Source organism: Elephantulus edwardii, unplaced genomic scaffold, assembly GCF_000299155.1.
Source record: "Elephantulus edwardii isolate Elephantulus edwardi_28Jun2011 unplaced genomic scaffold, EleEdw1.0 scaffold00003, whole genome shotgun sequence".
Taxonomy (NCBI): Eukaryota; Metazoa; Chordata; class Mammalia; order Macroscelidea; family Macroscelididae; genus Elephantulus; species Elephantulus edwardii.
In genome coordinates this window covers 3,153,514-3,177,863 of record NW_006399753.1, presented here as the reverse complement: position 1 = coordinate 3,177,863, position 24,350 = coordinate 3,153,514, and the positions used below count along the sequence as shown (strand labels likewise).

General features: G+C 53.8%; 1 protein-coding gene across 2 annotated transcripts in view; it reads right to left on the bottom strand.

The window, feature by feature from the left end:
* PTK2 (protein tyrosine kinase 2) overlaps positions 1-24,350 on the bottom strand; it is a 128,437-nt gene that overhangs the window by 13,173 nt on the left and 90,914 nt on the right. For both annotated transcript variants that reach the window (XM_006879264.1, XM_006879263.1), the window contains exons 21-24: positions 14,270-14,381; positions 8,543-8,629; positions 5,037-5,174; positions 4,097-4,228 (exon numbers count right to left, since the gene is read on the bottom strand). In XM_006879264.1, the coding sequence (XP_006879326.1) occupies positions 4,097-4,228; positions 5,037-5,174; positions 8,543-8,629; positions 14,270-14,381 (469 nt within the window). The remainder of the gene's footprint in view (positions 1-4,096; positions 4,229-5,036; positions 5,175-8,542; positions 8,630-14,269; positions 14,382-24,350) is intronic.

Here is a 24,350-nt window from a genome sequence, read left to right as displayed (position 1 = left end):
CTGTGTGCTGGCCCCGAGGCCACCTGAGGGTTAGATCAGGGACCGAGCATCTCTGAAGCTGACATGAGGCTGACGGTGAAGGGAGGAAGTGCATGAGGAACGTTGCGGTCAGGAGGAGAGGTGGTCGCCCGAGACGGCCTGGTCCCACGTGTGTGTAAGCTCAGCGCGCCGTGAGATGGGGTGAGGGTGTCCTGTCCTGCCAGGGGCGGGAGCCGACAGCGTCTCCCACAGGCTCCCGTCACGCACCCAGTCATGCCTACATGTCACAAGACACCTCTTGTGGATGACCTGCCATGGCAGCTCACGTCCGTGGCTGGTCCCTGCCATTGCTGTGTCGTGCTCAGGGCGTGAATGCTTGGCAACTGTGTGGTCAGTGGGAAGTGCCCTGTCCTTGGGACGATGCAGGCTCCTCTCCCGCATGGACACGTGTGATGCCCCTCTGGTGGGTCATAGAGTAGGGCACTCAACCACAGGCACACTCTCGGGAGTGGGGGGGTGAGCCCCACTACGCTGCCCTGAGGCCCTGGGAATGGACAGCGCAGGGGGCTGACGGCACACTAACTTCTGACTCAGAGTGCTTTCTGCTGTTTCAGCCCCTCCACTATGGAACATGCTGGAACGCGGGCTGCGACCCCATAGCACATTCACTGTCTTCTAGGGAAAGAGCTAGCTCTCAAGGCCTGATTTCCTCCCTCAGAACACAAAGGCGGCTGCACAGAGATAGGACGTTCTCATTTTAAAATGAGATCCTGCTCTCAGTCCAGGGCCACATTAGGACACTACTGGCACACAGCAACGTCACCAAGCCAGCTGTAGAGGGACACGGTGGACAGGGCCTTGAAGCAGTGGCCGAGAGGAAGCTAGCTCTCCACACAGCCGGGGCTTCTGATCGCAATGACTGGACTATGCTCTGGAATCTTCTGTCAGGAGAGAGCATCAGGCTCTGAGAGATCCTCCTCAAAGCTGCTCTCCTCACGGCAGGCATGGTGATCAGGGGCAGAAAGACAATCAAAACCCACGTGTCCCTTCTCCAATCCCACAAGACAAAGCCTGCAATCGGAATACATACAGAGCTGCTCTACCCAAGTGTAATAAGGCGAGGCCATCCTTCCCCAGGGAGGATGAACTCTGGGGCAGTCACCTTCAGCCCCAGCAGGAACGAACAACGGGCAGACAGCAGGAGCGAGCTTGCCAGAGGCTGGAGGAACGCAGGCCACCCAGCACACACCATGGGCTCTAGAGGCCGCCCTAGACCAAGGAGTGCAGCGAGGCATGCCGACAGGGACTGAGGCCTCACGGGCAGCGGGGCTGGAACTGGAAAAGGAAGTAACCTGGATCCGTGAGAAGGTTCTGGCTTTCCATGGAGTAGGAGTTTCATGACCAACCCATCAACACTGTAAGCTCTGTACATTCTACTGTATGCCAGTTTTAACAATACAAACACAAAAATGCCAACAGCCCGTGACTAGTGGACAGCCCAACCCATGACTGGAACCTTTACTACGGAATCCTAGGCTTTCTCACGAACTCCATCCCGCATACCCCGCTCCCCAGTCCCTGACCCACGTCACTGCCTGCATCCCCTTGGCCTGGAATGCACTTCCTGAGTCTGTTTGCTTAACAGACTCCAGTCTGCCCTGTAAGCCTTGGCGCAGACACGATCTCCACTAGGGGCCCACTCGTCTCCAGCAGCGTCCCATCATTGACCTACTCACTGAAAACACCATTAATAAGAGACATAAATGGTGACTATACACACGGACCTTGCCTGATGGTCTACACAGGAATTAGATTGATTAATTTTTAGGACTGGGAATAAATATGGCTCTCTTCCAGTCAGCTGGCCAGGTACCTGTCCTCCAAATGTCTCGGCACAACTTGGTGAGCACATCCCGGGCAACATCTGTTTGCTGAAATAAGTCAAATGGTACTCCATCAATTCCTGCGCCCTTATTTTTTTGCCAATTCCTTGAGAGCAGCTTGAACTTCCTCCTTCATCGCCACTGCCTCCTGCTCATATGTTGTTTGATGAAATTCTTCTGCATCAGCTAATTCTTTTCGGTACAGTGACTCTGTGTATTACTTCCACATTCTTCTTTTAAAAAAATTTTTTTTTTCTCCTTCTAACTTCTTTTAAAGCACCCTGGATAATTCAATGTTCTGCCCATAGCATCTTTAAATATTACAACTTGAGGCTTGAATTTGTTCTTCAGTTCTTTCAGTTTAAGAAATGCCAAGCGAGTTCAACCCTTTTGATTCTCTGCAGCTCTTTGCCCATTTCTTAAAAGTTGGAAACAACGAAGAAGGATCAGAAGTTGGAAAATGTGGTCTTGGTGACAGAAATGAAGCTGAAGCTAGAATGATAGAATTTTGCACCATCAATGATTTGTTCACTGCAAATACGTTTTATAAGAAACACAAATGACAGCTATACATATGGAAAGAACTGGTGAAGCAGCTGAGTATCAACTGTGAAAACTACACCAGGTGCTGACTGTGCAACAGACCATCAACTACTCATAGGCAAGTTCAAACTGAAGCTAAAGAAAATTAAATCAAATTCACAAGCACCAAAATTTGACCTTGAGTGTATCCCACCTGAATTTAAAAACAATCTCAGGAACAGATTTGAGGCTGTGAACACTAATGAACAAAGATCAGATGAGCTGTGGGAAGCTATCAAGAATATCATTCATAAAGAATGCAAAAGTCTGAGACGGATGTCAGAAAAGAATCTCTCAAACAACAATAAGCACAGCCCGAAACTCCCAGGGCGGCAAGTACACGCATACATGTGTATTTTCTAGGAATTTCAAGTTCATCTACTTTCCCATGATTAACACATATACTGAGGGAAAAAATACATTCTCAAGCTGAAAAACTGGGAAGGAATCTGTGTTTAGAATCCCCAGCAACCTCATTCACTAGTATTGTCTTCTATCAAGTGATTTAGCTTTCAGAATTCCCAAAGAAATCTTCATTGTTACCACTAAAACTATGTCGTCCCAATAGCATTCCCATCTGTAGAGTGGACAAATGTATAATATTGCACGGTTTTTTAATATACAAGGAAATGACAAACAGTCAAAAAAGACGAGACTCTCAATCACTAGCACTGGGAAGCCAAAGCCAAGGGGAAGAAGAGACCAAGTAGTGAAGGAGCCGAACAGAAGATTTCAAAGGGCAGCTCGGGAAGACAAGGCAAAAAAGTGTTATGGCGAATGATAAACAGAACATGTAAGAATGCATTATGAAGCGTCTTGAGCAGCTCGTGCTGTCACACTCCATGTGCCTCTAAGTTTCACATTCCCTGAGCTCAATGGTAAAATCGCCTGAGGACCAGAACCAAACGCAAACAAGGCAGCAACAGTCCCACAGTCAAAATGACCCCACAGAGGCAAGGAGAGTGTGCCCAAAAAGTACAGTGAGTATAAGACACGGGAGACACGGGTCATCTGTAAACTCCACGCGCCACGTGAGTGACTTCGGCATCTGTGGTGTCTGAGACCCTCAGTCAGGATGTTCGGAATGCAGTGACCGCGCGGTCACACAGGGTTAGCTCACACGGTGAGGAGGGGTGGAAGGAACCCGAGGGGCAGGCCACACGGTAGTTCAGCAGGTCCCCAATGCCACGCTGGCCACCGTTCAACCAACTGTTAGCCCCCACACAGCAGCTTCTCCGTGTTGGAAGAAATTCAGGATAAAGGGCTCAAGACATCTTAAGGTCGTTTTCATAGTTGCTTTTCAAGTATTTTTTTCTAACAGCAAAACTCTTACACCAGCATTAAGTGAAAGCTTACCTTGTCTAGGGTCATGTTCTAAACTTTGTGCAGATGACCTGGCATGACTCTAAACCACTCTGTATCCGGTGGGTGCTGCCACCTTCCCTGCCCCCAGGGCCTGTCCTCGGTCACGTGGCCCTTGACTCAGCTCTCAGCCTTTGCCCTCTCGTCTCTACTGCTCAGATAGACGGGACTGAAGGTCAGGGCGAGGATTCCACACGGTTCACAGGTGACATGCTGTTCTGTACGCAGTCCAGGCAGGACTAGGACTTAGGGAGCACATGTGAAGTGGATGCCCGTGCCGGCATAATTACCAGGAATCTCTCCTCCTTCTCCAGCCAGCGCTGGTCCTCCTCCATTTCCTGCTGCTGCCGGATCAGCCGCTCTTCCATCAGGTGTGCTGGCAACACCTGCCCGAGGCCACGCATGTCTAGGGTTGCACAGTCCTGTGGAAGAGGACCCGACGTGAGGTGTGCCTTTCAGACAACTAAGCCAACCAGCAAGGGGGCAAAACGGGTCCCTGGATCTACTGGCTGGGAGATGACGCCCCAGGGTGTGGTACTGTGCGCTGGGCGGCTTTAAAGAGCACAGGATGGTTCAGCTCGTAGAGCCAGCAGAGTCCATTCCAAAGACATGATGAAGATCCAGGCAAAGGACCCACTATCGGTGAAGCAAGCAAACAAGCACAGACACACAGAAGGACACAGTGCGGTGCAGACACCCTGTGGAGAACTGAGGCCATCAGCCATCCAGCGTGGACCCTGGCAGGAAAAGCAACAGCAGAGGCTCTGTGACCCAGGGAGCCCACCCTCGATCCTGCGGGCCTGGAGATCCCTGCCTTTAGCAGAAACAGCGAAAACAGGAACAGTCTACGGCTGCAGGATGCTTCCGTCCTCGCCCCCACCAGACACACGCAGATGCTAATGCGTCCATGCAGGGCTCTGCCTTCTACGGAGCCTTGTACCCCTCATAAAAGCAGACACTGAAGGAAAGAGCTCAATAAACGGCCTCCAGACCTTAGAATCAGGTCCTACATATTAGCAAGCCTCAGGGCTTCAGAAATGAAGGGTATCCTGGACCAAACACAAGGGGTTAAATGGTGGACTGCCAGCCAAAACACCTACAGCCTCAACCACGAGTTGCTCCTGGTAAAAGGTGAGTAGGCTCCTCTCAGGAACCAGGTAGAGCGTCTACCACCTGATACCACAGGGCTTGCGGCTGGGGGCTTTGGGGCTGAGTGCCCCAGTCACTTACCTCCATGCTGGGCTGCCACATTGGTATCTCCTGAGGTCTGTGATTCCATGAGTCCGTCTGATCCAGCAGAGAGGCCTGGCCTGGGTAGATGCTGCCTGCCATGGCTGGGATGCTGTGGGAGCCGGGGTAGCTGGAGACCTGCAGCCCAGGAGGAGGCAGGATAACTGCTGTGAGTGCAGCTGTGCATGGCTCTGCTTCACGCAGGAGAGTAACAGAGAATGGAGGCAGGCTGAAAATGGGCCCCACACACCCACAGCCCTGGGACACGCCACCACACATGGCAGAAGGGACTCTGCGGATGGAATCAGGGTCCAGAGATGGAGAGATGAGCTTGGCCTAACTGGGGGTCCCTTGTAATCATAGTGCCCATAAGAAGAGGAGAGAAGAAGGGAGATGTGACCATGGAGAGCGAAGGGACAGGTCATGACGCTTGATTCCATGATGGAGGCGGAGCTGCAGACCGAGACTAACAGGGGCCCCGAGAAAGGGACAGAGTCACCAGAAACCTCATGCCCTGAGAGTCAGGTGGGAGCAGTGGCCCCACACACCTGTAAGATGACAGAAGCATGTGTGCTGTGCTTACACGTGAGATTAGCGGCCACTGTGAGAGCTGCTGTGGAGTCCCATCAGGGAACAGTGGTGGTTCTGGGACCGACCAGACACCCCTCATGAAGGGAAGCAGAAGTCCACAGGGACAAATGCCACAGGCGGCCAGGCAGCCACAGAAGAGGCTCAGCCATACTGCCCTCCATGCTTCCTTCCTGACCTTTCCTTCTTCTGGTCACCCGCCCCCCTCCCAGTGCACACAGTCAAGCCTTTGTCCCCCGAGGACCAGCGGAGGAGGGAGAAGGCAGGCAGTCAGCTCTGTCTTGAAGGCAGTCCCGCCTGGGAGGTCTTAGCAGGAAGACTAAGGCACGGAATCGCCGGGCCCTCTGTACGTCTCTCCTTCAGCTCGAGCACTGGAGGGGCAGGCACCAGCTCCAAGGCTCGGCCAGCTTCGCCGCCTGCAGGACGACATAGCTCCTAACAGCTCATGTGACCAGGCCCTCATCTGCATACCCTTTAACAAGGTGAAATTCTATACCAAGTACATGTGCTACATGTGCTCAACCCGTTCCTGATCCAGTCACAGACAGACAGTTCTCAGAGTGTCAGGATGACAGCATTTCATAATAAAAGGCCCAGCACAGACCACTCTGTCCTGTGTTCAGAAGGGACACAGCACAGCCAGAGGGCTTCCAGGAGTCTTCCTCAGAGGTTCGGGGACTAAAGGCAGATTTCTGAACAACACTATACCTGTCAAAGGATGGAAGGGACTTTAGGGCTGAAGAGGAACAGGAAGCGCCCTCCAGGACTGTCTCTCCCTCCTTGCCCTGAAGCTTAAATGCAGACAGATCCCACTTGCACCACCCCACTTCCTGCCTGCGTCCAGGGCCTCCACACCACGTGCTGCGCATGTTTCAATGGGGCAATGTTTCTATCCACCACCTGCCTCAGGGGCAGGGCATCACCTAAGCTCTGCTTTCCCATAAGCTCCCCTGGGCCCTGTATGCCAGAGATCCAGGTCTCAGTGACTCAGCTTCTTCCAGAGGACTGAGGACTGACCAGTGGTTTGAAGGGGGGATTTGCTGCCTCTGCTCCCATGGCCAACACTGCCCTGGGACACAGAGGACAGAGACAGGACGCCTATCCATTGTAAGAGCCCGGAGATCCAATGTCTCATCTCTCCCCTTCAGGCAGGGGTCCTGGGCCTCTTGCTGAGGTTAGGGTCAGCTGAGGGACCTGGTGGGGAGGTACCAGCCCGAAGGCTCACTCCAGCACTGGGCAGAGCGGGGTGGACCTGTTTCCCCCAGAACGAAGAACTGCAAACACTGGTCTCTGTTCTGGTGGTAACACACGGGGGCACGCAGGTCCTTGGCAGCTGCGAGCCTGCAGCGAAGATCGCCCACTCACAGCAGCACGGACACTGAAGCACAGCTCCTATTCAGAGCGACGGAAAGGGGCTGACCCCTCTGTGGAGGAGGAAGGGAAGGAATACATGCCCCTCCAATAAATCTGGAAAGCGGTGGGAGGAAGCCAGCAAGTGGACCAACTCTGAGCTTTTCCTCCTCAGCAAATGTCTAGGATCTGTTTGGGTTTTTATGTTGTTTTTAGCCACTCTTCACGGAAAGCCTATGAATTAACCATTCTCCGTTAGTGGCTGGCCACTGTCACTACCATAGTGAAGCCGCTACAAGTCTCTACCGTCAGGGACAAGACACCACTGCAACAGCCAGGACCAGCACAAATGGGGTCTACGGTCAGTTCAGACCCACAGTGACAAGAGCACGAAGCCCGGGCAGCCCCGCCCCAGCCCCACTCCCCTCCTGAGCCCCACTCCCTCTCCACCAGAGCCCACTGTATCAGTCCTTCTTGCTCAAAGCGTTCCTTCTCTTTGACCTTGTCTTCTCCAGGCTGATTTTCTCAGGAACTCGTCACTCCTGACAATGTGTCCAACGTATGAGAGACAGCGCCTGCTCACTCCATTCTAAGGAACGTTCTACTCTGGTTCTATCACTGCCAAGTCAGACTTGCTTGTTCAAAAGCACAATGCAAATGACTGGGTCTCACTCTGTTTCCTGGGGATCATGTAAGAGATTCCTCTAGGCATCTTCCCTGTAAGAACAGCAGTATGAGTATGCTAACTGTGGCATGGATGTGACCCTCACAGCGTGTCATCCGACGGAAAGTGAACATAAGCAGACAGGCCCAATCCCCACCCGTGTTAACAGAACTCAGACAGCTGCTTGTGGGGCACAGAGCACGGATGGGGAAGGGGCACGAGGGACCCTGTGACGCACAGCCCATCCTCATCGTGGTGGCATATGGGCTATGCGGCTGTCTATAAGAAGCTCTGTGTTCACCGAGTAAATCACGCTCAAGAGAGTCAACAACTTCTCTCCAACCAAGCCGGCACCCGGAGTGAGTGCTGCCTGGGGACTGACTGCTTCTTTTCTGGGTCACTATTTTAACTGGGACAGGTCACTTGTCTGTGAGGCCAACAGCTCCTTCCTTCATATTTGTCCATGGGACTTGTGTCTGGTTTCTGTTAAGGTAATTTTGAATTTTATTCCTGTCTTTTTAGAAAGACTTCTAGTTGGGTGTGATCGCTAAATAGAATGCACTCACTGGATTCCCTCACACCTCACCTGAGAAAGCAGAAGAAAGAGTGCTGGACACAGGACACTGAGGACCTTCCAGTGCAGGAAGACAAAGAGGACACTGCTGGGGGTGGGATGCCACCTGCCCCCACTGCATCGAGATGGAGCAACAAACTCTCTGCACAGGGACTCTGAGACACCTCACTAGCACAACTGTCAGGGGACTTTCTTAGGGAATTTTTTTTTTAAATAACCAACTCACACTCATTTAAGCCCATAATAATGCTAAGTACACTCACAGCATGCCCTCCCTGGACAGTGCGACAGAACACAGCTGAGCACGTCTTGTGCCCACAGTGACTATACCTGGTAGTGGTTGGTCGGAGCCACATGCTGTGGGCTGGGGTAAAAGCCTTCGCTGGACCGCGGGCTGGGGTAACCAGGTCTGCTGGGCTGGGAACAAAGCAAAAGCATCAGCTGAACAAGTATTTACTTTGATCGTTTTGATAAATCTATGGTTTACTGAATGAAGGGGGGAAAAAAGGCAAAGATCTTTCTCTACTAGAGCTTAGCTGAGAGAGCAGTAAACGATGTTAATTTCAACAAAGATGCCCAGACCACTCCACGAGGAAAGAATCACCTTTACGAGAAAAGGCGGTGGGGCCTGGGATATCCTTCTACATTCCAGCGAATGAAGTCAGCGCTCCCCTGCCCCCAAATCCACTCCAGATCAGCTGAGACCTGAACACGAGGCTGAAAGGACAAGTCCTCGCAGGTAGGAGCGAACCAGTGACCTCAACTGGGTACTGGACCCTCAGCCACGTTCTGGCAAAAGTCACCAGAGGTAACACACAACTTCAACAAAATATCCACTTTTGTGCACACGACATGCAATCAGAAAATGAAAACTCACAGGAGGGGAGAAAATACTGGTTGACACGCTCAGTGATGACTGTACAAAGAATATATAAAGAACACTCCCACCCCACAACTCAGAAACTGGCCAAGGATCTGTGGTGCAGACAGATTGTTCAGAGGCTTTTCCTGCCAGCTCTGACTGTCGCCACACGGCCGGTGCAAACACCCAAACAGGTGTGAAGATTACTGTTACAGGACCGGTTGCCACGCCAGCCCGCCAGGCTCAATGGCAGAAACCAGGAACTGCCGTGCATTTCATGGCAGCCAAGAAGCAGAGATCGCAGTGAACATCGTCTGGAACCAGACTCCCCCAGCAACCAGAGCAAGACCTGGACGAGAGAAGCGGCAGAGAACCCGAGACCAAAGCAGGACAGAGCGTCCAGCTGACCTGGGATGCTGCCTGCCAGGGGCCTCCGCCCAAGTTGACTGGAGGACCAGGGCAGGACAAGGGGGACACCACAACAGGCAGGGCAGAGAGAGGTCGGCAACAGTGACTCAAAGCCACAGGCTGAAGGTCAAGGGCCTTTGAGTACGCTTGAGCAGTTGTGCTCACGGGAGGTAACTTCCTGCTGCCAATGTGACTCGAAACCCACTGACACCCCTGGTAAACCCATAACCATGACTATGGTCTCCGAGTTCTGTGAGGTCACTGAGGAAATGTGGGGCCTAGTGGTACAGCAGTGAGAGCCCTGGGAGGAGGGATCAGACTTGGCAGGTGCAGGGGCATGGGGGCATGTCTGGTCTCAGAGAAACTGGTTTCGTGCTGTGGATGCTGTTGATGGGGGCAGTTTGTCCGATGGAGTTAGTAGAGGTCAGATATGGTCACTCCCAGACCACTTCGACCACTCTTTTTATAGATTTGTATAGGTATTTTTCCAAAGAGGAGTTTACAATGGCCAAAAAAAGCACGTGGCAGGCATTCAATATTGGTCGTCACTGTTAGTATTAGGTGCTGTCAGAATGACACGTGTCCTCTGCTGCGTTGTCACACTGTCATGCTTCAGTCCACTGCTGTCGTCAGCTTCTGGTCTTCTTAGCTCTCACGGATTTTTTTTTTCATCAGTACCATGCCTTTCCCCAAGAACTGGCACCTCCAGACCCCACACACCATACGTGAGCCGTTTCCCTTCCTCCGACACAGACTGCTTGTTCTTGCGGCAGTCCGTTCTCCGACAGCGCGATCCAGACCCTCATTCCTCTTCAGTCTTCTGGACTGACCAACTTTCACATGCATTTGAAGAACTGGAAAACACACTGCTTTGGGCCTGGTGTACCTTCCTATTTAAACTCTTCCAACCACTGTCCCTGCTCTTTAGGGCCTGGAGGAGGGCCTTAACAGCAAGTTCCCCAAAGCAACGCGGCTTTTTATCTCTTGATTGCTGCTACCATGGTGCAGGCGATCCAAGTTCAATGAAGCCATTCCATTAGGGATCTAGCAATCCAAACCACAGAGGTGCCGCTCCACATTCACTAAAGCAGTGCCAATAAAAAGTACCAGCACACGCAGAGACAGAGCAACCCTCATTCATCACTGGTGGGAGGGTAAAGTGGTGCAGCTGTGGTGGGCAATGGCCTGACAGTCCCTCAGAATTTCCAGATGCAGTCATCGTGTAACCCAGCAATGCCCAAGAGCCAAAATCAGGCCAAAGTTGACAGGACAGGTAAAAAGCAAGCACACTTGAGAGAGAGATCTGTATGCTGATGCTCTATCTTACGGTCACCAGGGAATGCTGTTTCCATACAGCCATGACGCACACAAACCTTGAAAACATGCACCAAGCGAGAGGCCACATCTACCAGGCCACTTAGTGCGTGAGGACATTCGCGTGACCGCTTGGAGCTGAAGCCAGGTGGGTGAGGGCTTTGAGTTGACAGAGCTGATGGTGGCACAATCTGTGAACACGCTGAAAACCACTGACAGCGCACTTCAAAGGGGCATGAAGCTGTTTACACAGCAACAACCACAAAACATGAGACGCCTGGTGCCAGACAGCTGGAGGCTTTCTGCCCAGGGAGCGGGGGACCAGGAGCAGGCACGCACTGGGCTCTGCACCACCTGGGACAGTGGCCAGTGGTCTACTTTCTGCTTCTCCACCTGGAGCTAAGCCAAGGAATCATTTCTAGCTTCATCCCCTCACTGCTGAGGCATATCCTCAAAGCTCTTAGTAAAAGAACTGTTTAGTCTGAAACAGATGAAAGTAACTGTAACATCTAAAATGTTAGGGATCTGACAGGTTGGACACCTGTTATTTTCCAGCCCAATTAAAACAAGGAGAAGAGGAAGTGGACACCAGCCCCAGCAAGGAGATGGGGTGTGTGTGTGGGGTTGCCCCAGCCCTTTTCCCCACATAGAGCCTCTCAGGTGCCGGGAGCTGCTGATTCAATCGAGTGGGTCTTGTTCCTCCGCATCAGGACAGCTGGTGTAAACAGACATGTTGTCCTTCCTGTGGAAGCGAGGTGGGCAGGAGCAGGGCCAACAGTTGGACGGTGTGGCCCCCACTCTGACTCCCAAGAAGCCACCAGCTGTCCTCTGACCTCTGCTCTGCATGGAGTCTGGTGGAAAGGCAAAGGACACGCGGTTATGGGCAAGGCTTCATCTCGCAGACCCACTGACGTGTCCTGGGGGCACTGGCTGCCCCTTCAGACTCATCCACACAGGCAGAGGGATCTGTGAGAGGGACGCTGGCTCACTTCATGCACGTCCGCACAGGCAGAGGGTGACAAAAGATGAGGATGGAGAAAGCAGAAAATGGATGTGGGACCGTGCCCACAGGAACACAGCTGGGCTCTGACATCCAGGCCCTGGACCACACCCGCTCCCCGCCGGTGAACGATCCAGCCACACAATCTCCAGGGTCAAGCAGCAGGTATCTGAGGGTCTGCTGGCCTTAGACCTCAGTGGCTTTAGAGTGTCTCTGTGAGATGAAACCACAGGCACGTGGCTACATTCTAGGGAGCCCTCAGCTAAGAAGATGGGCAGTGGGCTGAGCGCCGACTATTTAAACACAGACCTGGTGGGACACTCTCCCACACACACCCACAGCACCACAGACAGAAACAAACGAAGGAGGCTTAAACGGGGTCGGGCTTAATGCTCAAACACCAAAGAAGCGGCCAATCCCTCCCCGTGAACTAACACTGCAGTTTAAGAATGTTGTTGTTGATTGTCGACGAGTCGAGCGCAACTCATAGCGACTCCATGAACAACAGACCTAATGCTCTTCAATAACTATCGTCATTTCTCCAAGTTCATAGAGTTCCCAGAGGCATGTGGTTTAGGAAGGAGATGCCACTCCTGCTTCCAAACCTGTCCTACAACTGGGAGCTCCACCAGACTCTGTCCACGTTGGTAATCCATTACGGTTATTTGATACCCCAAGGTTTGGCATCACAGTAAACCCAGACTACCTCAGTACAGCAAACTGACAAGGAGTGATGTACAAAGTACAAGAATGTTCTTCTAAAGTATAACAACTTTAGTCTCACTTAGTTTAAGTGTCATCAAGTCAAATACGACTCATAGTGACCCTATGAACAAAAGACCTGAACTCTGCTCTACAGTAAATGCCATTTCTTTATAGAGTTTATAGATTAGTCAAATGAAAATTATTACCAAAATGAATGAAAACATCTCTGTAAATGTTCATTAAAACGAATAAAATTTAATAATAAAAAAAAAAAGAAAAAAGAAATTCTTACCAAGCCAACAGATATATAAAAATTCTTGAACTTTGGGAAGGGACTGCCTAACAATGAAAGAGTTAGGAGTGAATTGGGGGAGGGGGTGGGCAGGGAGAAAAGTGCAACAATGAATGACTGGAAACCTTAAGTCTCTGTAAACTTTCATTAAAATAAAATAAAAAAAAAAATCTAGATGTGTGTCTCACCTCACCACCCTGGACCGGGCTGGCGTCAGCATGCCTGAGCCACATGCCCATCAGTCCCTGTACTGTGTGCATGGGAGACAGAGTCTCTGATGTCATAGCCACGTAACACCTCTGACATCATCACATCTGCACCATATCGTCACCCATGCCCGTACTGGACCACGTGTCCATGTGTGACCACAATTTCTGGTATTACCAGGTCCATCCCTGCGCTGGACCACGTGTCCATGTGTGAACACATCCTCTGGTTACCAAGTCCATCCCTTCACTGGACCACGTGTCTGTGTGTAAACACATCCCGATATTACCAGGCCCATCCCTGTGTTGGACCACATGTGAACACCCTCTGCTGTCACGACGTCTGCTCTGTGTTCCCACTTGTACAACAGACGAATTCACTCACTCTCCCTTAGTCCCCCCAGCACCCTCCGAGGCCGACTTGTGCCCTCATACTATGCAGGTGTTATTATCTAGCTGTGTCTGTAGTGACAGGCATCTTCCCAGACATCTTTCTGTAAGAACGGACAGAGCAGGGCTTGCGTGACAGCCGTGCAGAGACGGGTGCCCTTGTGTCCCATGGTCCTATTTTCTAGTGGTCAGGAGGTGGGAGAGAGGCCCTTCTCGTCAAATTCTGCAGAAGAGGGCAGTCATAGTCACCAAGCTCACTCTAAATAAGAATGCTTAAAATAGTAGATTTTTCAAGGCAGGCATCCTGATTAAGAAACAAGTATTTGATATTTTGCATTAACAGATTCCTGAACATTCTGAGAACAGAAATCAGGCGAACAATTGTCATTTTCTTCCCAATAAAGTTCTAATAGAAGGGGGGGGGGGGAAGCGGCCCATGATCAATAAACTGCAGAGAAAGGACAGCATCAGTGTGTGAGACACCACATTGACAGCCGGGTGGTGGACTCTAGGTTGGGGAGAGTATTAAAGGGGAAACAAGGATTCAACCCTGAATAGCGCTCCACCAGGGCTGAGGTGAGGGGCGTGCAGGGAGGGCGGAAGCAGGGCTGGAGGGGGGACAACAGAGCAGGGGTGGGGGTGGGGGTGGGGGTGGAAGCAGTGCACAAGGAGGCCCTGGGGGGGGTCGGCGCTCTCTGGGAGACTGAGCGTGCACGGGGAAGCCTCAGAAGACAACAGGGCATTTTCAGACGCAGCCCAGCTCACGGGGGCGGTGGGGAGGAGGGAAGCCAGCCCGGGGTGTGCCGGCGTGCTGCTGTCAGCATCCCGGCGAGCAGACTAGCACCCCACAATGAGCCCAGGTCGGGAGGGGCCTTCCTACCTTGGGAGGGGCTTCATCGGACCCTCCGGAGTCCCAGGACACGGTGACTTGTCTTCTGGACTCCATTCTCACGCGTTCTTCCTGCTGAGCCTTCTCTTCCTCCAGGATGGCGCTGGGGAGACAACACATGGATTTAGGGGTGCTGACAGCAGTGTAGGGCCCCCAAGTCCCTCCACTGGCTGGCTGGTGATGACAGTAAGACACCACCCCTCATGGACAGGCTCTGGCTTCACAGGCCTTACGAAGGACTCCAGAACAGCAGTGGTCCATTTAAAGCACGGCCACCAGGGGAATGAGTGCAGCTGTCAGAAGGGGACCCAGAAGGGGACCCAGGGGCAAGGACTCTGAGGCAGGCCTGCACTGAGCACGTACGTGCGTCGAGACGCAGACTGCCCCATGGAACAGGCCGACACGACATGCCCACAGCTGCAGACAGGTCAGACAGGTAAGCAACACAGCCAGCAAGCTCCCGCGACTCCCCAGAGCCACTAGCGTCCGGAGCTTCTGTCTGCAGCACAGATCTGACCGGGGCAGGGACGCAGGCAGGCCTTGGAGAGCGGACAGCACAGCCAGTGATATGTACTCACCCGCAGGACTACTGGACAGCTAGCTGCGGTCCCACATCCTGCCACGGCCCCTGTGACTGGTCCAGCCGCTCAGGCCTGGCCGTCTGCCATCATTCAAATGGCTGCCGAGGCGGCCAGAGCCACTCTCCTAGCGGCCCCCTCCCAAGGCCCCCTGGGTGCCATGGCTGAGGGTCCTAGGGACCTGCTCCCCACCATGCCCAGCAGCTGCCTCCTCTGGGCTCCTAGTGACGCTCAGACGGAACGCAGTAAATAAGCACCCGATTACTCATGGGCTGTGAGCTCAGCCTGGACCCTTCTAGTCTGGGAACATGCTGCCTTCTCAGAGGCGCCCCTCCCTGACTCCAGGCTCCAGCGGGCTTCCCCGGCTGAGCGAGCGGCCACTCCAGTTCAAAGTCACAGACTATTTCACAACCACCATGACTACAGCATGTAGGGAGCGGCTGCCCGCTCTTCCTCATTCCTATCCTTTAACGGAAGGGGGGTGCTGGACCGGGAGGAAAGCTTTTAGCCTCAAGCACCGCTCCTCCCAAATGATTTCTGCTCCAGACAGACTATCCCGGTTGGGCAAGCAGAGAGCACGCCCTTCAGCAGTGCCAGTCTGCGTGTGGCACGTGGCCGGATGGCTCAGCAGGAACCTGGTGCTGTGTCCTGAGCACAGGTGAGGCTGGCCCAGGAACACTCTGCAGGGCACATGGCTGCCAGCTTTCTTCCTGCTCTCATGTCAGGCTGGGAGGATAAGTGGCCATCACATGCTGGCTTCTCTCACTACCTCCAGTTCCTGCCTCAGGGCGCCCCTCCCGAGGGAGGACGAGCCCGGTGCCATCCGTGAGAGCAGGGGGAGTTCTCGGAGCCAGGAAGGGAAGTCTGCATTCCCGAGGGCAAACGACACAGCCTCAGACACGGCAACAGCAGCATTCCAGGGCCGCGTTTACACAGGAGTGAACGCGCGAGCTGTCCAGACGGCCTGCCGTCCTTCCCATGAACCAGTGCTGGCGGAGCAGGTCCACTAAAGAGCGCTGTGTGTGCGCGGACACAGTACAGCCTGCGCCATCAGCCCTGGGACCTGGCCGAGGAGAGGACACCAGACTTCCTCAGTCGTGAGCACTCCCGAGGAGACACCAGGGCTTGGTATTCAACTAAGTTCACGATCAAGTTCTGTCTGGCGGCTGGTGAGCACGCACAGCACTGTTCTCCGGGCCCCACGCCACAATGCGGAGAGCACGGCTCCCTGGGCCCACTGCCTGTGCCCAAGGACAACTGTGGAGACCTAAGTCAAGTCCCACAATCTGCGACGAATTCCAAGCAAGGGATGTCTTTGAAAAGGGGAAGATCTGCTTTAAGTCCATGAGTCAAATGCCCTGTTCTTACCTGGGGCTGCCAGTAATTCAAACCAGTCTAAAACCAGTGACAGTTTGACTTCAGGTACAAAAGAGCATGTGTCTACATAAATCTGCCCAAGTGTGTAGTGACATGTAGGTAAGATGGCAATTAAGATTAGCCACTAACTCCAGAAACCAAGATGACAGGAGCATGGCCGCGTGGCCACCGATGCTCAGAGCCTGGGAACCAACACGAAGGGAAAGCTGAACAGGCCATGGACCAGTGACAACGCGAGGTGAGCAGACAGAGTGGCCCGTTCATGGCAGTGCAGACACCTGGGGAGCAGGATGTAGGCCCCCGCAGGGACAGAAGGAGCTGGCACACCCTGGCGTGCTCCGGTGAGACACGTGTCACCATGTGCGCGCTGCAGTGAGGTGAACGATTTCCTCGTGTACGTTCCCCCACCCCCAGCCGACCCTATCTCACCACACTCAGGAGCCTAGGGGCCTCCTTGCTGGCCTGGGACACCTGGGCTGTTCGGTCCACAGCTATGACATCCTCCGAGGATCAGAGAGCAGCTCTGCCCTGCATCCTCCCTGCATACCACCTCTGCTGCTCTGCCCTGCTCACACAGCCTGCTGCCTGTTACCTTGTCTCGTGGAGACCTTGCTATGGTGTTTGTGTGGCTGTGGTCTTTGAGGGGCCCACACTCGGCGAGCTCCCACGGCAGCCGGGGCCATCAGCTGATCTCAGTGCAAAGCAGGGCCTGAGACAGGGTCAGCAGCTTTGCAGCACTCTCTGTACCAGGTGGCATGTTGGGTGCCAGCTTCCTGGCCCTCAGGCGGTGAGCTTGCTGTGGTCGGAGGACACGGATCTGATTTCTCCCGCATGCTGCGGACACACCAGTGTCTCTGTAACTGAACACGCCGGTCCCTCTGCTCAGCAAATGCATGGACAGTGGGGAGCATGTTCCCTTGACCTCAGCGTTTCCTTCTCATCCCAAAATACCTCACCATGAAGCTTCTGGGAAATGGTGGCTGGTGCCGACAGTCACCAAGCATATAAATAACTCCCCGAAATCTCTGCTCTCCCAGTGGGAAGGCCCCACCACAGATGGAGGGGGAGCGCCCGAGGCTCCTGGACAGCCGTCCCTACAGCTGCGCGGAATCCGAGAAACAGACCAGTGGCAGGGAGGTCAAATCGTCGCATACTTTCCCAAACTCCAAGTATTCTTGGCAGCACGCCATTCCTCTGCAGGCTCAGAGCCCAAGGCAAGCAGCAATGGGCCTCTCGGTTCCTCCCCTCATGGTGGCTTTTAGGTCCTAGACTTAAAAGAGGTGCAAGGATACGAGGGGGCTTTACCAAACGCTCCAACCCCTGATGACCAAGGCCTCTGTTTACACATGGTCCAGTCTGGGAAGAAGTGAGCCTCCAGCTCGCTCTCCGCTCACTCAAGGGATCAACTCAAGGCACCAACAACAGTAAAACGCTGCTCTGCGCTCACCATCCACTGTTTCTGGGAGGCCCCGAGAGCCCAGATGGGGTCTTTATACTTTTCAGTTCTGGAGAGAAGTGACTTCGCTTCCAAGGTATTTTGATGGAGAACAAGAAAGTGATTTCTTTGTATCCTGCTCTGAGCTAATCCTCAAACAAAAACACATCTCCAACACAGACTGGTTTTAGGAGTGGAGAAGGCCAGCCCTTCCGTGGTAGCTGCAGTTTTAGCTGTCCTAGAAGAATGGGTGACGGAGACAAGCTGGGCCTGCTTAGTTCCATAACCACGGGCCACGATGCCTATCAGTCCTGAGAACAGGCGGGCGCCCCAGTGTGTGACCGTGCCTGTGAAACCTGAAGGCAGACGGAGGCTGTTCTCACACACTGGACAGGAACGCGTTTCTATTTTACTTCTGCAGGCCTTGCCCTCTTCCCTGAGCATCCTACAGCACCTCAGCTCTGTGCAAGGGCAAAGCACCACCTTTCACAGGAAGCCTCCCCTAAAGACGGGCCTCGGAGCACCAGCTCGAAGGGCCATGGTGGATCACGGTGGCCGCCGGCCGCCTCCCGAGCGCAGCACAGACGCGAGGGAACGCAGCCAACTGGGAAAAGACTTGTCTTGGCAAGTTCGTGGGAATACCAATTTTGAAACGGTATCTCTGGTAATTATCCAAGGCTGCCTCACCACCAAGGAATGGACTGACCTTTCCAATAGAAAGAAAAGCCCTGGGATCGACGCAGAGAGCAAGCCTGGGGTGAGCCTGTGGCCCCGCTGCCTGCCCCTCCCATGGACAGGGCGAGGCCAGGCTCCTCCTCACTGAAATGGCAAGAAACACACAACCGTTTGGGTTTCTATCCCAGACAATGGAAGGGCTCCCGTTAAAGCCCTCTGTGAAGCCGCCCTCTTCCTGCTATGGGTGTGGGGGTCCTACCTGGGAGCCTCCTGAAGGTTATGGCTCAGAACGGGGTGCTGCGTGACCACCAGCACTCGGCATCTGGGTGTGTGGACACGGTGTGCCGAAAGGCACATCTCAGGCTGGGGACCTGAGGGTAACCATACTGGTGGTCAGAGGGGGTACACTCGGAGTGAGAGCCCCAGGTTCTGGGAACACTTGAACATCTGGCTGACATCTCTGACCCTCCCGTGCATGGTGAAGGCCAGGGGAGAGAACTGGGATGGGAGACAGGTTGAACATGATCGGTCCAGCCATCCACGGCCACACAAACAGAAGTGAACACAACCAGGCAGTCTGGGGAAGCCTGAGAAGGAAGGACCAGAAAGAAGAAACCGCCAGACACATGGTGATTGGTCTGCGAGGCAGCAAGGAGAGTTGTGCTGGCAGCGAGACGGCCCGCATGTCCCGTCCACAGGAGCAGTGGCTTCTCTAGAAGCAGACGCCCAGAGTCCAGCACTGGGGGAACCCTCAATGCACAACAAGGGCCAAGAAATCAAGCTTCCCAAAGACCCTGTCCTGGTCCCAGGCAAACAAAGGCATTTTCAGATAAAAGGAGCAGGACCCGCACTACCAGGAGGCTGCCCGGAGTCCTCAGTGTGATGGAAGCCAGAGGGACGGTGATCTTCACAGACAAGCAGAGCGCAGGTCACTATGGGCTGCCGTGAAGAGCGGTCCCCTGGACTCACTGTGGCTGTGGAGTCGGTCCCAAGTCACAACGAGCCCTCCTGGGAAGGAAGACCACCCATCCTTCTCCCACTGCAGCTGCTGGTCGACTCAGCTGTGGGAGATGTGTGGCCTTCTAGACAAGACGCTGTGGTCCACGCCACCACAATCCCCTCTATTCTGTGTTGCTGACCCTTCAGCGGGTTTTCAGAGGCATTAATTCGCACAGGGGAGACTGCTTTCATTTATCCCAGGAAGTGACTGGTGGGTTCCAACCAAAGGCCTTTGGGTTGACAGCACAACTCCTAACCATTAGGCCACCAGGGCTCCCTTCCATTCTTAGAATACTTCTGTGATTTCTACCCATGCCCAGGCAATTCTTCTTTTTAAACTGCAATGTGAATCAAAGTGATAGAGCTAACTGCTTTTCCATTTCTCAAATACACGCTGCATATGACATCACTTATGATACCCACAGTGTAACCCCCTTTCCTGCTTCCTCCCTGTGGTGCCCCTTTCCACTCATCCTCCTACCATCCCCCCTTCCAAGGCGGCTGGCCTTTTGGTCTGGTGCGGCTGGCTGTGCCAAGGCTCCCATGTGATTCTCACACACAATCACTTGGAGACTGTGGTGACTGTGGTGAGCTCTGACTCAGTCCACCTGGGGCACAAGGGGGCTTCTCAGCAGGGCCGGACCAGGATGAACTGGCTGGAAGTGCTGCTTTCGTATGAAGTGACAGGGAAGCACTCATCCTTCCAACCTGCTGTGAGGTTTAAAGAAGGTAACAGGCATAAGATGACAGGGACCGCTGAGGAAGCAGAAGAGATGAGTTTTCCTGAAATACAAGCTTCAACCTTCCTCAAAGTTTGCTCACTTGACAGAAAACCAAGTTGGCCTGCTGTAACTCTGACATCACTGTGCATACGGCTGACTAGCCAACTGGAGCCAAGGAAAGGAGCACTCTCTGAGATGAACAACTTACATTTCGATGCCCTGCACTTGTTACTACTGGGAAGGCAGACAGAAAGCCTCCAAGTGACATGTGACATGGGTAACTGGAGACACAGGCCACACCCGGAGGGAGGGAGCCCCAGCAGCAGTGAGAAGGGGACCACAGACAGGCTGGGGTGACACTTTAGAAAGAACAAACACAAAAGCTTTTAAAAACGAAACAGAAAACCCAGAGAGAAGTAGAATCCCACCAAGCAGACCTGGTGCTGGTTCTCCCACGGTTCATCCCTGGTCCTGGAGGAGGGGGATAGGCACAGCCTCCCTACAGTGCTGCTCACAGGGGGGTCTCACATCCCTCAGAGCGTCGGCTGGACCCCCGCAGAGCAGGAAGCAAGCTGGGCAGGGACAGCTGCCGCTCCTCTCCCCGTCAGTAATATCCGATGGTGCAGTCACTGTGTCCCCAGGCAGCTTAGAGGGTCAGAGAAGCTCTGCTGTTACTATATGACCAAGGCGGCCAGCAGCCAGCGCGGACCTACTGCGAGCCTCAGAGCTGAAGGCAATTCAGAGGGAGCACCTCCCTTACGCCTGCGAACACGAATGCAGGCAGCAGTCCAAATCACGCCACATGGCAAGGGCCACACAGCTTTCAGAACCCCCCTGATAATCACTGGGAGTGCTCTGCTGGCTTAGCCCCTGGAGGCAGGCACTGCTGACTCAAAGGCATACTCTGTTGGTTCAAGTCCACCAGCTGCTGCTTAGGAGGGTGGGCAGTCTCCTCTCATGTGACTCACCCCCTTGGGGACCCAATGAAGTCAGGTGTGAGTTGGCATCAACTTGATGGCGATGCACTGTGCAGCCACTTGGGTACCCTAAGCACAGCCTTCCAGAGCTCGGGAGTCACGAGCAGAGCGCCAAAGAAGGGCATGAAATGAAAACAACTCACACCAAATGGGCCCAGAGCCTGAGCTGGGGCTGATGGGCTCCAGACATGCACCTGCGCCTGCAGAGGCCATGGACGCGGAGGCCAGAAAAAGGGTCCAACTCGTGCTGGGGTCACACTCCCGGCAAACAAGAAACAACCAGCAGAGTGACCACTGTGACACGGTGGCCCCTGCAAGTCCTACGTGGCTCTCCTCTAGCCCGGCCACGAAGCCACCTGACCAGGATGTCCTTTAGCACACCCGCCCCGAGCTCAGGGGGCTGTGCAGACAGCACACCCGCCCCTAGATGGTACCCTATCCTGAGCTCTGGGAGCAGTGCAGACGGCATAGCCACCCCGAGCTCAGGGAGCAGCGCAGATAACACACACCCACACCCCCCCACCGCTCTCCCTGGAAGCATGCACCAGCGACTGTACTACTGGGTGCAGATCTGCTGGAAGCTTCTGGCACACACTCACCGAAGCAAGCTCCTGGACCCACACAGCTCGAGGGCTTATCAATCTGGAAAGAATTCACAGCTAAAGGGGTAAGTCAGAGCTGAGTACACACATCAGCATCACAGCCAGCCTCCTAGCTCAAGACCAAGCAGGAAGCACCTTATTTAAGAAAGTAACACTCAACAGCTGGGGTTGTCTCCAAAGCCAATGTGGTCCCTGAGGCTGGAGCAACGACCACAAAGGGTGGCACCAGGAGGGCAGGTAAGTGGTTTCCGGACCGGGGCGCTGTCTACACGTGTGTTCAAGACGTGACAACTCACTGAGCTGTCCCTGCTGGGATGTGCTTATGAACTCAAGTAACAAATGTACGCCAGCATGGGGACAAGAATTTAAATTCCGACTCATTTGCTTATTGCCTTAATTCTCCTAAGAAAAATTTTAAAAACCTAACGGAAACTTGTTCGTTCAAACTGAGGCAAAAGCGAACTCCTTTTCACAGGGCCTGCTCCCTTAACCAGGAGAGCACAGCCGGGACTGGGTCTCGCTGAGGACAGGAGAGCACGGGTGGTGTCTGCAGGCTGGAGGATCCCTGTGGGCCGGACTTGACCCGACAGCAGTGGAGGGAGAGCTGAGTTGGGGCAGACACATGAACCAGGGATTCATACCCATCTTCTCACAAGGACGGACGTATTGGTGGCATGAGGTGCTGTCAAGCCGACCGTGAGGCACAGTGACCCTACGAACAGCAGATGTGAAGCTTCCCCTCCCGTGCCGTCCTTATCGTCTGACAGACGTGAGCCCAGCGTTCATCACGGCGGCATGCCATCCTCCTGAGGGGCTGACCGTCTCGCTCCCAGGGACCAACTCCTCCAGACAATGTACCTGAGAACGCGATGCGCTCTGACTGCCCGCAAGTCCTCCAGTGCACAACTAGGAGATGCACGCGGAACACTTGGCAACAGGGTACTCAAGGGCCCTGGTGACACAGCGGTGAAAGCCCTTCTGACTGAGGCAGGATGAACAGGTAAGCAACCATCGGTGCTAACAGCACCCAGGCACCTAACCATAAACGACCACGCAGGGACGCCCCAAGGGGCATCTGCTTCCCTCTAAAGGATCCTGCTGGAGCACATGAGCAGCTATATAGCCTTGGTGACTGTGGCCAGGCATGTGCCCCTCGCCCAGGGGAGTGACAGTCCCTCTGTGCACAGGCTCTGGGCCAAGCAGGTGGCCCCGAGGTGAGTATGACGACCCCTGTCCTCAAGGAGCTGCAGTCTAGTAGGGATGGCACATACTAGACTGTGAGCTCCTCGAGGGCAGGAAGAGTGTCTCATCTTTGCCCCTGTGGTGAGCGCCAGGCACAGCCACCATGGGAGGGCCCAGCAGGGCGTGAGGCGCAGAGGACAACGCAGGAGAGCAACCCCCTAGGTAGCAGGACAAGGACAAGAAGAAGGAAGTGCTCCGAGACTCAGGACCAGGCTGCTTACCTGGGATTCTACATAGTGGTACGTGATGTGGCCAGGGAGACTGAGGGAGGGGCAACGCACGAGCTGTCCCAGGCTGAGGGGGTCAAGGGTTGGGGAAGGGTCATGAGGAAAGCATGTGCTGACACAGAAGGCAGGATGGGTGTGGGAGACCCCGAGACAGAGATAAAGATGCAGGTGGCAGGACAGCTTGAAGGAAAGTGGAGGAAGGGTGGGTTTAAGAGGGGCTGGCTCTGCTCTTGAGAGGAGGTGCTGTCGCGTCAACTGTGACCTACAGCAGCACGATCAAGGGTGGCTGTGAACCCTCCCTGTGATCATCTCTGACACACCTGGGCTCACTTCTGTAGTCACTGTGTCAGGCCATCTCGTTGAAGGTCTTCTCTTACACTGACCTTCCACCTCTTTCCAACGGGGATGGAGTCTTTCTCCAAGGTCGGATCTCCTTACAATGTGCTCAAAGCACTTGAGACAAAACTTCACCGTCTTCGCCCTGGTTGCACTTTCTCTAGGATAGGCCTGCTCGTTCTCCCGGCAGACACGGGATATTCAGCACTCTTCTCTCAATTCTAAGGCGTCATGAGCAGAGGACGACTCATCAATAACCCACGTGACACAGACGACACAGTCCTGCTCCCTCTAGGTGCAGAGGACCTGAAGTGCTTAATGCAGATCAAAGACTGCAGCTTTCCATATGGATTACATTTCAACACCAAGAAAACCGAAATCCTCACCACTGGGCCAACGGGGAACATCACAGAAAGAGAAAGGACTGACATCATCAACAATTTCATCTTAGTTAGATCTACAACCCTTGGTACTAGAAGTCAGGAAATCAAAAGAACCATAATAGGGAAAATCTGTCGTTCGGGACTTCTCTAGAGTACTGAAGAGCAATGATGTGAGTTTAAAGACTAAGGTGTACCTGATCCACGTCATGGTCTTCTCAATTGCTTGCTATGCATTTGGGAGCTGGACAGTGACTAAGAATTAAAGAAGAATCTGTCTTTAAGCTGTGGTGCTGGAGAAAATAGCCAGTTACAGAGTAGACAGGGACATGTGTAAGACGAGCAGGCTAACGCAAGCAGAGCAAGTGCACATGAATCGGAGAAGCAGGAAGAGTGGTCAGCGAACAGAGGCCTCGGCCAGCATCAGAGACCTGACTGAGCCTCACTTGCAGCCGACAGACACACAGAGGGCAGAAACCTGGAGGTTAGCACATACTGAATTTCATGGAAAGGACAAGTCAG